We start from the raw sequence: 12,466 nt of genomic DNA, 5'->3' as shown, positions 1-12,466 counted from the left end.
AGTTGAGCTCCATCTTAGACAGTTACGATGGTTGAAAGAAATACCTTCCTGCACAGTGCTCCTACACTAGCTCTCTTTTATTAGCAGAACTTCCTGGGACATCCCTCTATGTTGGAGTTAATGATTTTAACACACAATTTTGACACCAACAGCATCTGTTGGGAAAAAACATACTTTCACCTGCTTTAAGCACAAACTTGAATTTACTCTAAGCGCAAACCAAAGTCTTCCACATCATAATGACTAGTGGGGGTCGACCATTATGGTTTATTTAACGGCAGATACGGACACCAATTATTATTTATCAAAGACACTGATTCGCAACTTTTGAAACTGGTACATATTTTCAATATCTCCAGAAATGTGTCTCCCACAGCCATGACAATCGGTGAAGACACGGACAACATGGTTTCCAGCAGATTCAAATGGTTGAATAGTAGCTAACAGATATCAGATGGATGATGTAGCCTGTGTGTGTGATTGGAAATGGTGGCTATGATTCTCTACTGACAAAAATGAAGAGGAGCAGAATGTGTGTTGTTTAAGTGGAATCCATCTTGTGCTAGTGGTACATGTTTGGTCACACATCCCAGCTCCAGCTGCTATAAGAAGGGAAGGACTTTACAGACTAGACACTGAGACCAGCAGAGACATTGACATGGCTTTTGAGGATTTCTTTTCTGCAAATGAATGAAATGTAAATGATAATTGAAGAATGATGCTTTGTGTTGTTTTTTTTTTTTTACATTGATGTGTGTTTAATTATCATCTCTGTTTCTCTGTTCATGTTATTTATTTGGTAATGCAAAATAAACCTCATATGATTTTAAATGTCAACATAAAGAGAACATAGAGGAAACTTGAACCATTGCACATTTGGCCACATATAGATCTCCATACACGTCACTTTTTGTGATCCGCATGAGTCCATTTGTACATTCCTCTCCCTTCATAATTTTCCCCTCCTCGCCCTGTAAAGGAGCTGGCCTTAAAACTGCTCACTTACTAGGCTATATGATTGCACTTGTATGTTAATGCAGATTTTATTAAGATTTACCTTTCAATAAATTCAATTCTCTCCCTGGTTTGGCTTCAGGATCGTCGGTATCTGTCTCTGTCCCAGGCCAGAGAGAAGGCTTTCCATGTAGACTGGCTGTCTCTGCCCAGACCAGGTGAGTAAGCAAAGAGCCATTAATTCTGAGTTATTTCCTTAAATTCTAACCCACACAGCAACATTATACATTACCTGTAAATGAAACCTTTGGTAGCTGCTTTTTTAGATTTTATTTAGATCTTGGATTGTTAAAAAGATCCCAATGTTTCAATAGATACCAAATATGTCAGACTGAACTTCTAAAAAAGCAAAAGTGTCCAAAACTATGCACACAGTTGCTTGAATATTTGCAGTTAATGAAAAAAGCAATGCCGTTGGATTTTCAGTTTGGAATCAAGCCTGTCCACAGTGTTTTTCTGGCAGTGTCCTATAGAAACGCCGTGCTCTGTGTTTGTCTTTGTGTTTCAGTGCGTCCTCAGTTCCTGGGCACTCGTGTGTTTGAGTCTTATGACCTGAACAGTCTGTTGGACTTCATCGACTGGAAGCCTTTTTTTGATGTGTGGCAGCTCAGAGGAAAATACCCCAACAGAGGATACCCCAAGATCTTCAACGACAAGACTGTTGGTATGAGCTTCTGATTTTCCACACTGTGCTTCTACTGCGTTGCTTCCTGGCTGTCCTGGAGGAGAGATAGTTTCTGAGGTTTCTTCCTTTTATCTGAAGGATTTATGGGGAGCTTTTTCTGACAATATCACAGATTAGTTTACCTGCCTTTTTACAATAGCTATTAGGCTGTTTTTGAATTCTTCTGCACAAAAGTTTTTTTTTCAATTTTATGAAAAAAAAAACAAATCAGAGCCTAATTTTTGTTCAGAGAAGAGTGTCTTTTATGCATCTGTTACTATGCTTAGATGGGATCTTTAATGTTAGAATGCTTTCAGTAAATGCATATCGTATGTTTTGTGGTGAATAGTTTCGTCAACTCATCAGTGACGTCATCCTGCAGGTTCCGAGGCTCGCCGAGTGTTTGATGATGCCCAGCGGCTGCTCAACCAGATTTTTGACAGTAGCAGTCTGAAGGGGAGGGGCCTCGTTGGCTTCTGGCGTGCTCAGAGTGCTGGTGATGACATTAAGGTGTACAAAGATGATGTGACGGTGTGCAGAGACACCAAACCCATCGCCACATTCCATGGTTTACGGCAGCAGGTAGCGCCCTCTGCTTGCTCACTGACACTAGTGCGATTTGTCAGTTATGCCTTGGTCCTCTTCAACTAGCTGTAAATTTGCACAGACATTCTCTGGTTACTTTATTTCTTTAAGTACATAAAACAGAAATGTGTAAATAACATTTTTTTTCATACTTCCTGATACTGAAAATGACTAAATAGCTTTAATATACACTACCGTTCAAAAGTTTGGGGTCACCCAGACAATTTCATGTTTTTCATTAAAACTCTCACTTTTATTCATGTGCTAACATAACTGCACAAGGGTTTTCTAATCATCAATTAGCCTTTAAACACCATTAGCTAACACAATGTAGCATTAGAACACAGGAGTGATGGTTGCTGGAAATGTTCCTCTGTACCTCTATGGAGATATTCCATTAAAAATCATCCGTCTCCAGCTAGAATAGTCATTTACCACATTAACAATGTCTAGACTGGATTTCTGATTCATTTAATGTTATCTTCATTGAAAAAAACTGCTTTTCTTTCAAAAGTAAGGACATTTCTGAGTGACCCAAGCTTTTAAATGGTAGTGTATGAGCTGATTCCATGGAGTTTTTCAATTTAACAAGAATTTCAATATTCATCTGAAGTTCTATTTCAGTTTACTGACTGAGTAGAGTGAAATGATGTTTGGAATAGCAGGTGTTCTAATGAACTGCCCCTCTGGTAGTACTGCATCCATGCAAAAGTAGAAATCTAGAGGAAAAAGTTGAATAATTTGTTGTAGTTTCAAATATCTGGAGGCCTAAAGTGTACTTCCAGAGCCTCTAGAATGATTTAAAACGATCATCAACCAAATTATGTCCAAAATATCAGTAGAAACATATACAATCATTGACTTATCATCAAGACTTTTTTTCACCACTGTGGTCTCCTCTAATGAGAATTATTTTAAATGTGTTGTCTTGCCATACTTTTTAGTTATCGTCATTGAAAAACGCTGCTTTTCTTTCAACAATAATGGCATTTCTAAGTGTCCCCAAACTTTTGAATGGTAGTGTATGTAGCAACATGACAAAGTTTGATTTGTGATTTTCATGACGTAGCCAGAAATGGATGACGATGCATTTCCAAAGACACAGTTTTGTGTGTGTTGCAGGCGGAGAAGGACAGCCACAGTTCAGAGCCCTACCTGTGTGTGTCAGACTTCATTGCCCCAGTGGACAGTGAGGTGACAGACTACGTTGGTGTGTTTGCTGTGGGTGTGTTTGGAGCTGAGGAGCTGAGTCAGCAGTTCCAGGCTCAGGGAGACGACTACAACAGCATCATGGTCAAAGCTCTGGCTGACCGACTGGCTGAGGTACTGTATGCTGAGTTTGGCCTTGACAAAAGTCGTCCTGGAAAATGATTTCGACTCTCGCAACAGCTGGCAACTGAAATTGAGCAGCATGTTAGCAGAGCAGCATTAGCTCCCGGGCTTTGTCTGTCGACACAGGAGGCGTTCGTATATAGAGATAGAAACATTCAGAGCCCAACACAACATCACTGTGGTTATGTGCATCAAACAACAGAAGCTTCAGGCCACATTTATGAGCATATAGCGTGGGTAACAAAAGCTATCACGCAGACTGCTTAGACTGCTGGATGGATTCAAATAGGGCGTCTCTGAATCAATCCATCACTTGTGTCAGACACAAGTTAGAGCTCTCAATAAAGCAGCTAAAATGCTTCCAGACACAACCAAAGATGAAATCGAAGTGTGGGAGTTCATACACTGATATCAGTTGTTCGTTGGAACTCTGAGTGTCACACAGATTTGTGGAGGTTTGAATGCATTTTTATTAGCAATAGTTGACAGCATACAGTTACTGGACTTTTCAGTACCTGTTCAGTGGTAATAGGTTTTACTTTTATACACATAAATAATGTAATGATAACATTAAAAAATGAATCATAAAAACAGAGAATCAGTCCAGTATATTCTGCATTACATCATTATATTTCAAGGTAAACATCAGTTATGAATAACCACATTAATACATTTCCTCAAGAACCTCCTCAGTACAATATATAAACACATTTAACATCTGATACTCAACAAATAAGCAATACAATACACTGGGATTCATGCTACTATCCCATAATAGTCAGTTGTTATTCAGAATTCTCATTGGGTGATATGTTTTGTATGTTCTATGTTCTGGTAAATATGTTCATTGGTTGCCTGATGAAAGTCCAGCACTAAAATACCACTAACAGATGTCTTCTAATTTTAATTAGGTTAGTGTGCTGGAGTCTGTTTGAAACTCTAAATGGAACCATGATTTACCAGATGAACACCATGCTGTATTTAGCCCTAAAACCTGAGACCATATGTTTGTTAATTAAATGTTTACTGAGGTAACAGATCGACTGATTAGTAGGGTCATTTTGTCATAGTCTTCCCTATAATCAGACCTCGTTTTGCAACCTGGAGAGTCGCCCCCTGCTGGCTATTAGAAAGAATGCAAGTTTAAGTTGCTTCTGCATCTGCTTCACATTTCAGACATCCATCTTTTATATACAGTCTCTGCTGTAACACACCAGGCCTTCATCACTGTTGTTACTGCAAGGTCAGTTAGCAGTTGAACATTTTCTGCCACCTCCTGTCCATCCTCTAGGCGTTTGCTGAGGAGCTCCACGCTCGTGTACGTAAGGAGCTGTGGGGCTACAATGCCGAAGAGGCTCTGCAGGCCTCAGACCTCCACAGAGTTCGATACCAGGGCATCAGACCTGCTGCCGGCTACCCCAGCCAGCCTGATCACACAGAGAAGACCACCATGTGGAACCTGGCTGGTATACAGGAAAAGACTGGTGAGAATGCCTGACAGGGTGCCATTGTAGTTACAGTAGTAGAGGGTTCATACTTAGCCCACACATTCTGCATATGGAAGAAATTGAGTTCTGCTTTGTTTTCCTCTCTGTGTGTTTATTGTGTGCAGGTATTGGTCTGACAGAGTCTCTGGCCATGACTCCTGCTGCCTCGGTGTCTGGACTTTACTTCTCTAACCCTCAGGCCTCTTACTTCGCAGTGGGGAAGATCACCAAGGAGCAGGTTCAACTAATCATCCACATCTTAAACTGTCATTTAATTCTGTAGGACAGATGTCACAACAAGCAGTGTCTCTAACTACTGATAGCAATGACCTTTTTCTCATCATCTCACTCCTCTGATGGGACATGCTGGCTGGTTGCTGACTAAATATATTGTCAGTGACTCAACTTCCAGATGCTGCACCGTCATGTGAGCTGCACAGTGGGTTCAGTGCTTATAATTAATTTGCCTTTATTTGAAGAACTCCACACAGTAGTAAAAAACTGATTTTGAGAATGGAATGTCAAACAAATAAGTACAGTAGTCCCTCGCCATATCGCGGTTCACTTTTTGCGGTCTCACTGTATCACAGATTTTTAATTTGCGTTTGGTATCACAGATTTGTCGCTATATCACTGAGTTTTGTGGTATATAGGTATTTTTATATGTTCATCACTGTGGTGAGATGCATTGAAGAACAATGCTGGAGGCAAGATATCTGCTTTTTATGCACTTTGCAACTGGCAGATGCTTTTATTTTGAGACATGCAGACTAGTGTTACATAAAATGTGGCAGGAATTCATCAAACCCTTCACACTCACGGTCCTGACAACATAACGCTTAACCAAACTAACTAGGCTGACTAAACCACAAAAACACAATAAAACACAAACACTATTAACACTGTAACACTAACATAAACCACAATAATGACATTTAAACCCCCGACACCCCGAACTCCCATGGTGCACTGCAGAACAACAGTGCAGTCATAGCGACTGGCTCTGCTATTGCTACAATATTTTAATTATTTTTGTGGTAAAATAAGCATTTTCTAGCCTAAAAAAATGAAAACAATATAAAAAAATACAAAAAATAATAATTAAAGCATATTAAAAGACAATTTAATCTAAATAAAATACGTAGCGTACATCGCAGGGCTCTGATTGGCTCAGCGACTGTAGCATCAGTCTCCTCTGTCTCCTAACATTCAGCATCTCACCTTGTCCATTTCACATAGATGTCTGATTGCTGCATAGTGTTGCTCTGCACTGTTGTGCGATGGGTTCATAAAGCCTTAAAATATATTTAATTAATAAAATAAAATATGGTTGCTACTTTTTCAGATTTTTATCTGTCGCGGGGGGTCTGAAACGTAACCCCCACTATAGACAAGGGACCACTGTATATCTAACAATAAAACTAAGTGAAAACATATCAGTAGACTGATGCCACTGGTCACTTTGACCATCTGTGGAGAGTCTATGGTATTGGTACATGGTAAACGATGGTCTTTGTATAATCAGGTATTTGCAGTGGACTTCAAGCTTTACATTATCAGCAGGCAATGTCCAGACTTTTGATCCAGGCTTTTGATTGCCATCCATCCATTTTCTTCCGCTTATCCGGGGTTGGGTCGTGGAGGCAGCAGATGAAGCAGGTCGTTCCAGACGTCCCTCCCCCCAACAAAGCTTTCCAGCTCTTCCTGGGGGATCCCAATGCATTCCAAGGCCAGGCGAGATATATATAATCCCTCCAGCCAGTTCTGGGTCTACCCCAGGGTCTCCTCCCAGGTGGACGTGTTCGTAAAACCTCTAAAGGAAGTCTCCCTAGAGGCATCCGAGTCTGATGTCCAAACCACCTCAATCCTTTCGATGCGAAGGATCAGTGGCTCTACTCCGAGCTCTCTCTGGATGTCTGACCTTCTCACCCTATCTCTAAGGCTGAGCCCAGCCACCCTACAGAGGAAGCTCATTTCAGCCGCTTGTTTCCGTGATCTTGTTCTTTGGGTCACTACCCAAAGCTCATGACCATAGGTGAGGATTGGAACATAGATGGACTGGTAAATTGAGAGCTTGGCCTTGTGGCTCAGCTCCCTCTTTACCACGATGGTTTGATACATCGCCCACATTACTGCAGCTGCCACACTCAAGAACAAGATCCCGAGATACTTGAACTCCTTCACTTGGGGAAGCAACTCCACCCAAACCCGGAGGGAGCAATCCACCGCTTTCCAGCAGAGAACATGGCCTCAAACTAGCTTTTGATTACCGTTTTACATATCCAGCCATAGTGTCATGAATTTAGAGACAAACAGGAAGTGAGACAAACGTAAGAACAGGGGGCATTATAGTCAGTAGAATCTAATCTCATCAATAACACAGTTAGATTCCAAACTGGGACTCAGGACACAAACCGACCTGAACTTGTATCCTCTGTGCTCTTGTTCCCTGCAGGTGGAGGACTATGCCAGGAGAAAAGAGACGAGTGTGGAGGAGGTGGAGAAATGGCTGGCACCCATCCTGGGTTATGACAATGAGGTATAGGATGCGACAGAGAATCCGTTTACAGTCCGACCATTCCACTGTCGCTCACATCGGTTTTACTGTGGTGCTGAAACAGAAACCGCTGACATCCCAGAGAATATTCTTTATTCTTATACAAACACTCAGCATTTTACTTCACATTTTTAACTGCACATTTCAGAATGAGTGCTAGACTGTTTTCTTTAGTTCTTTGTACTGACAAACTCACTATGTTTGTACAAATCCACTTTACGTAATGATACCATGCTGTCTTCAGTTGATTCCATGTTTATTAATAGAGTAATTCTATCAGCTTTAGGAATGGAGTGAAAAGGTCTGTCACCAGTCAGATGGTGTCACTTTATTCTCATATGTCTCCAGTAGTGCTGCATAGTTTAGCTGAAATGATCATTACCTATGTCAGATATATTGTCAAATCAACATCAGTATAATTACTGACTTTCAGTAAAAACTTCACTTGCTAGGACAACATCAAGTTTCTCATTTGGGTTGTTCTTCTCAAATCATCAAATTTTCAGAACAGTTTCTGCTCATCCATCTCCATCTTGATATGCCATGAAGTTTTATATCATAAACTAATTTTTTTTTTTTTTTTTAAGATAATTGTGATTTTTTTAAAGTTGATATATCAAATACTTTGCGAGACAATTTTGGATTATAAAAACTGCCTGCCGACCCACTTTAAGCAAATTTATTCGCGCATTAATGTTTGAGGCTAAATTAAAACCAAAATATCTCAGGAACTCATTAAGACACCAACACCAAGTCCTCACATGGATCAGAAAGAATGGAAGGCATATTGCAAGGTGTGCAAAACATATCACAAGGGAATTCAAAAGTATTGAAAGATAACTAGGGATGTCCGATAATATCTTCCCACCGAAGTTATCGGCCCGATATTGGAATAAAAATGTAACATCGGTCAATATCGTTATTGATTAGTTTTTTTTTGCCTATCATGACAAACCGATTAAATAAGGCCTGGATTTCGCCAGCATTTACTGGACTCATAGAGGGAGGAAGAGAGGGACAGTGTGAACTGTTGTTTCAGACAATTAGAAAAAAAGTTCATTTTTCCATAACTAAAGTTGAAGTAGTTTTCTTATTTTGCACAATGTTTTCATTTGGAAAGCCTTGTTGCATTTGAGAATGCATCCAATGGGGCCTCACAATAAAATTAGACATGATGTGTTATTCCATGACAGGAGATATGTGATGTTACCTAAAATTAGTTAAACAGCCCACATATATCGGTTGATACCGGAACTGGAAGTTGGGAGTTGGACAATATCAGCATGAAATGGCAAAACAAGCAAATATTGGACATCCCTAAGGATAGCGCATTTAAAATAATTGTCACTAGAGGACACCAGACAGGTGTAAAAGCACCTTTATAATAAGTTCAATTCAATTCAATTTTATTTTATTTATATAGTGCCAATTACAGTCAAATTGTCTCGAGACGCTTTACAGAACCCATATGCCTGACCCCCAGAGCAAGCCAAAAGGCAACAGTGGCAAGGAAAACACCCTTTTAACAGGGAAAAAAACCTCGAGCAGAACCCGGCTCTAATGTGGGGGGACCCATCTGCCTGCTGGCCGGGCGGGTTGAGAGGGACAGAAGAGGTAGAGAGGTAGAGATAGAGGGGTAGAGGTAGAGATAGAGGGATACAGATAGAGGGGTAGAGATAGAGGGAAAGAGGTAGAGGGGAAGAGGTAGAGGTGTAGAGGTAGAGATAGAGGGATACAGATAGAGGGATAGAGGTAGAGGGGAAGAGGTAGAGGGATAGAGATAGAGGGGAAGAGGGTTACAGGTGAGTAAGTTAATCATTGTGTTTGTTTCTACTGATATTTTGGACATAATTTGGTCAATAATTGTTTCCTTCTACAGGCTCTTGAAGTACACTTTAGGCCTCCAGATATTTGAAACTACAACAAATAATTTAACTTTTTCCTGTAAATTCTGCTTTCACATGGATGCAGTACTACCAGAGGAGCAGTTCAATATATTACCTGCGATTCTAAACATCATTTCACTCTACTCAGTCAGTAAACTGAAATAGAACTTCAGATAAATATTTAAATTCTTGTTAAATTGAAAAACTGTGTTGAATCAGTTCATACACTACCGTTCAAAAGTTTGGGGTCACTTAGAAATGTCCTTGTTTTTGAAAGAAAAGTTTTTTTTTTTCAATGAAGATAACACTAAAAAAAATCATAAATCCAGTGTTAATAAATCCACATTGTTAATGTGATAAATGACTATTCTAGCTGGAAACAGCTGATTTTTTATGGAATATCTCCATAGGGCTACAGAGGAACATTTCCAGCAACCATCACTCCTGTGTTCTAATGCTACATTGTGTTAGCTAATGGTGTTGAAAGGCTAATTGATGATTAGAAAACCCTTGTGCAGTTATGTTAACACATGAATAAAATTGTGAAACTGACTGGATGACCCCAAACTTTTAAACAGTAGTGTGTATATATATGATATATATACCGCATATCTTAAAGTTTATTTATTTCAGCGTACAGAACTAGACACAATTCAAACTTTAAAAGCTATAGAGAGATATTAAAATCAGCTGGAAGGCTGCGCCACCATGTAAAACTGTTGCCGAAACAATTTAGAAAATAACCTGATGAAAACGAAAAAGCTTTGAATTTCTTGAGGTTGATGTGTTTCATAAAAACAAAGATTAGAAGTGATTTTTCCATTTAATTTGATCGTATAATTTCCAGTGATACAATCAGATGAGTAGTCCTAAGGTCCAGTCTTTAAATGTTGATGTTGGAACGCTGGATTAACCCTTTGCAACTTGCCTGTTTTTCCTGCTCTCTAGTAAAGAGCCAGCTGTTCACACTGAGGTACAACTATTTCTTGGTGACATTTAGACTGTACCTTATATTCCCAGTGATGTCCTACACAACAAGGTCCTGAAACATCTCCAGATGGGACAAGTGAAAAGGATTTTTTTGTGCTGAATGCCTGCTGAAATGTTCCTATCTTCTAAGCCCTGATGCTGCAGAGACTGATCTCACTTTGTATGGAACTTGATACTTGAATGCTTTTTACTTTCTTTCAAGAAAATGTAAATTAATGACGGTGGCATTGGTGACACTGCAAAACTGTGTTCAGGCATTATGTTCTGTCTTTTTTCTGAGTTTAAAGTTGTTCTTCAGTCCTTAATTAAAACATTTTAAGAATTTCTCCATGTACTGGTTATTTATCAAGATTTTTCTTCCATATTTTAATATGGTTTAGATGCAACTCTACACTAATGATTACTTTAGAACATGGGTTGATATAGCTGAGGGACTTTTGAAGTCCATGGGATATATCTTGCATACATTTTTATTAAAAGTAACAAAAAAAGAATGTTTTTTTATGTTCATTATGATCATGTCTTGACAAATTCCATAATTATTTATTATTATTATTCCCCCCCCTCCCTGCACGTGCCTGTAAATCGTCGTCAAGCACAAAATGTGATTTGACTGTTTTAGATGTGTGATTGGACTGGAGTTACAAGGTGAACTTTGTGTAAACTGCTGCGTATACGTGGAAAAAATCACGTTTAGAAACACATAAATTGACGTGATACAACATTTATTGAACTTCATATCAACATTCCTCACGCCCAGGCGCGTGCGTGCATCATCTAAAACCATGGAAACGCTCCGAACGCATATAAAAGGCCTGCAGACCTTCCATCGGCCCCATTTGCACTTGGACTTTATCTGGACCTTTTGCAAATTGACCTGATCGCTAGAAAGCTCTGAAAGCCGGAAAGCATCTGGAAACCGACCTTCCTGAAGACCAACCTCAGCGGATCACAGAGAAAAGAAGACGAAGAAGAACCAGAACCAGCCGGAGAAAGCAGCAGTTTTAAGAGAAGCACCTGCAGTTTGCATTCAGGTAAGAAAATTTATTTCATGCTTTTCCTGCGTGTCACTCATCCTGATCTCTGTGGACACTTTGAAAGCCGTTTCAGTCCAAAAATGAGAATAATTTGTTGAATTTAAAGTCTGTTAATCCTCCTGTTATCTTTATTTACGGAAACCAGAAAATATTGTTTCCTTGTCTGAAAAAAATCCCCAAATTTCTGAAAATCTGCAAAACTTTCAGGAAGAAAATCAAATTCCAACAATTCCTTAAAAGTTTCCCTTAAAAGTTTTTAAAAGTTCTTTTTTCCACCAAAAAACAGTTGAAAATGTGTAAGTTTTATTTCTTTTCTTTCACATTTGACGTTGAAAGTTTTGAGGAAAATGGCAACTGGACTATTTTTCATAAAATGTTGAGAATCTGATCTGTTCTGACCTCTGAAGGTCCTCAGAAGCTCTTTTCTAACTTTCTAATGTAGAGTTTATTTCATGTGATGTGGTTCTTTGGTTTGTTTGTGCTGAGACCAGTAATGTGATTCATTTACATGGGAACTGTTAGAAAACAGGGGAAAGCTCTGAATATTGTCCATATCAAACATCTTTATACAGGATTATTTGTGTTTTTAGGTTGTTTTTTAAAGAAGTTATTTTCAGGTTTAAAACATGTTCAATAATTTCTGTATATTTTAGGCTTACAGTTTTAGACAAAGATGGCGACTGGGCCATTTTTCATAAAATAACTGAGATGCATTTTTGGTAACCATGGAGATGATGGAAGTCTTTGGAGAAGCATGCGGGGAACGTCATGACGTCAGAACATGCAGGTGTAAACGAAGCAGCTGAGTTGATCTGATGGAAGATATCAGAGCTTCAGGTCCTTTTCAGTTCAGAGCTGATCCTGTTTGTGAACTGATGCTCAGATGTTGCTTCAAAAACTCCGTCAGATTTGTG

The 12,466-nt window shown here is 39.3% G+C and overlaps 1 protein-coding gene across 3 annotated transcripts in view; it reads left to right on the top strand.

Moving 5' to 3' along the window:
- Window positions 1-10,841, top strand: part of mtr (5-methyltetrahydrofolate-homocysteine methyltransferase) — a 49,449-nt gene extending 38,608 nt beyond the window's left edge. For 2 of the 3 annotated variants that reach the window (XM_055004719.1, XM_055004720.1), the window contains 7 exons: window positions 1,097-1,172; window positions 1,523-1,678; window positions 2,061-2,260; window positions 3,386-3,586; window positions 4,887-5,079; window positions 5,208-5,320; window positions 7,538-10,841. In XM_055004719.1, the coding sequence (XP_054860694.1) occupies window positions 1,097-1,172; window positions 1,523-1,678; window positions 2,061-2,260; window positions 3,386-3,586; window positions 4,887-5,079; window positions 5,208-5,320; window positions 7,538-7,627 (1,029 nt within the window). In that variant the 3' untranslated portion in view covers window positions 7,628-10,841. The remainder of the gene's footprint in view (window positions 1-1,096; window positions 1,173-1,522; window positions 1,679-2,060; window positions 2,261-3,385; window positions 3,587-4,886; window positions 5,080-5,207; window positions 5,321-7,537) is intronic. The other variant, XR_008599545.1, reaches the window with a different exon arrangement.
- The last annotated feature ends 1,625 nt before the right edge of the window (window positions 10,842-12,466 follow it).

Source organism: Amphiprion ocellaris, chromosome 18 (genome assembly GCF_022539595.1).
Source record: "Amphiprion ocellaris isolate individual 3 ecotype Okinawa chromosome 18, ASM2253959v1, whole genome shotgun sequence".
NCBI classification, from domain to species: Eukaryota; Metazoa; Chordata; class Actinopteri; family Pomacentridae; genus Amphiprion; species Amphiprion ocellaris.
This window is presented reverse-complemented; position numbering and strand designations above follow the sequence as displayed.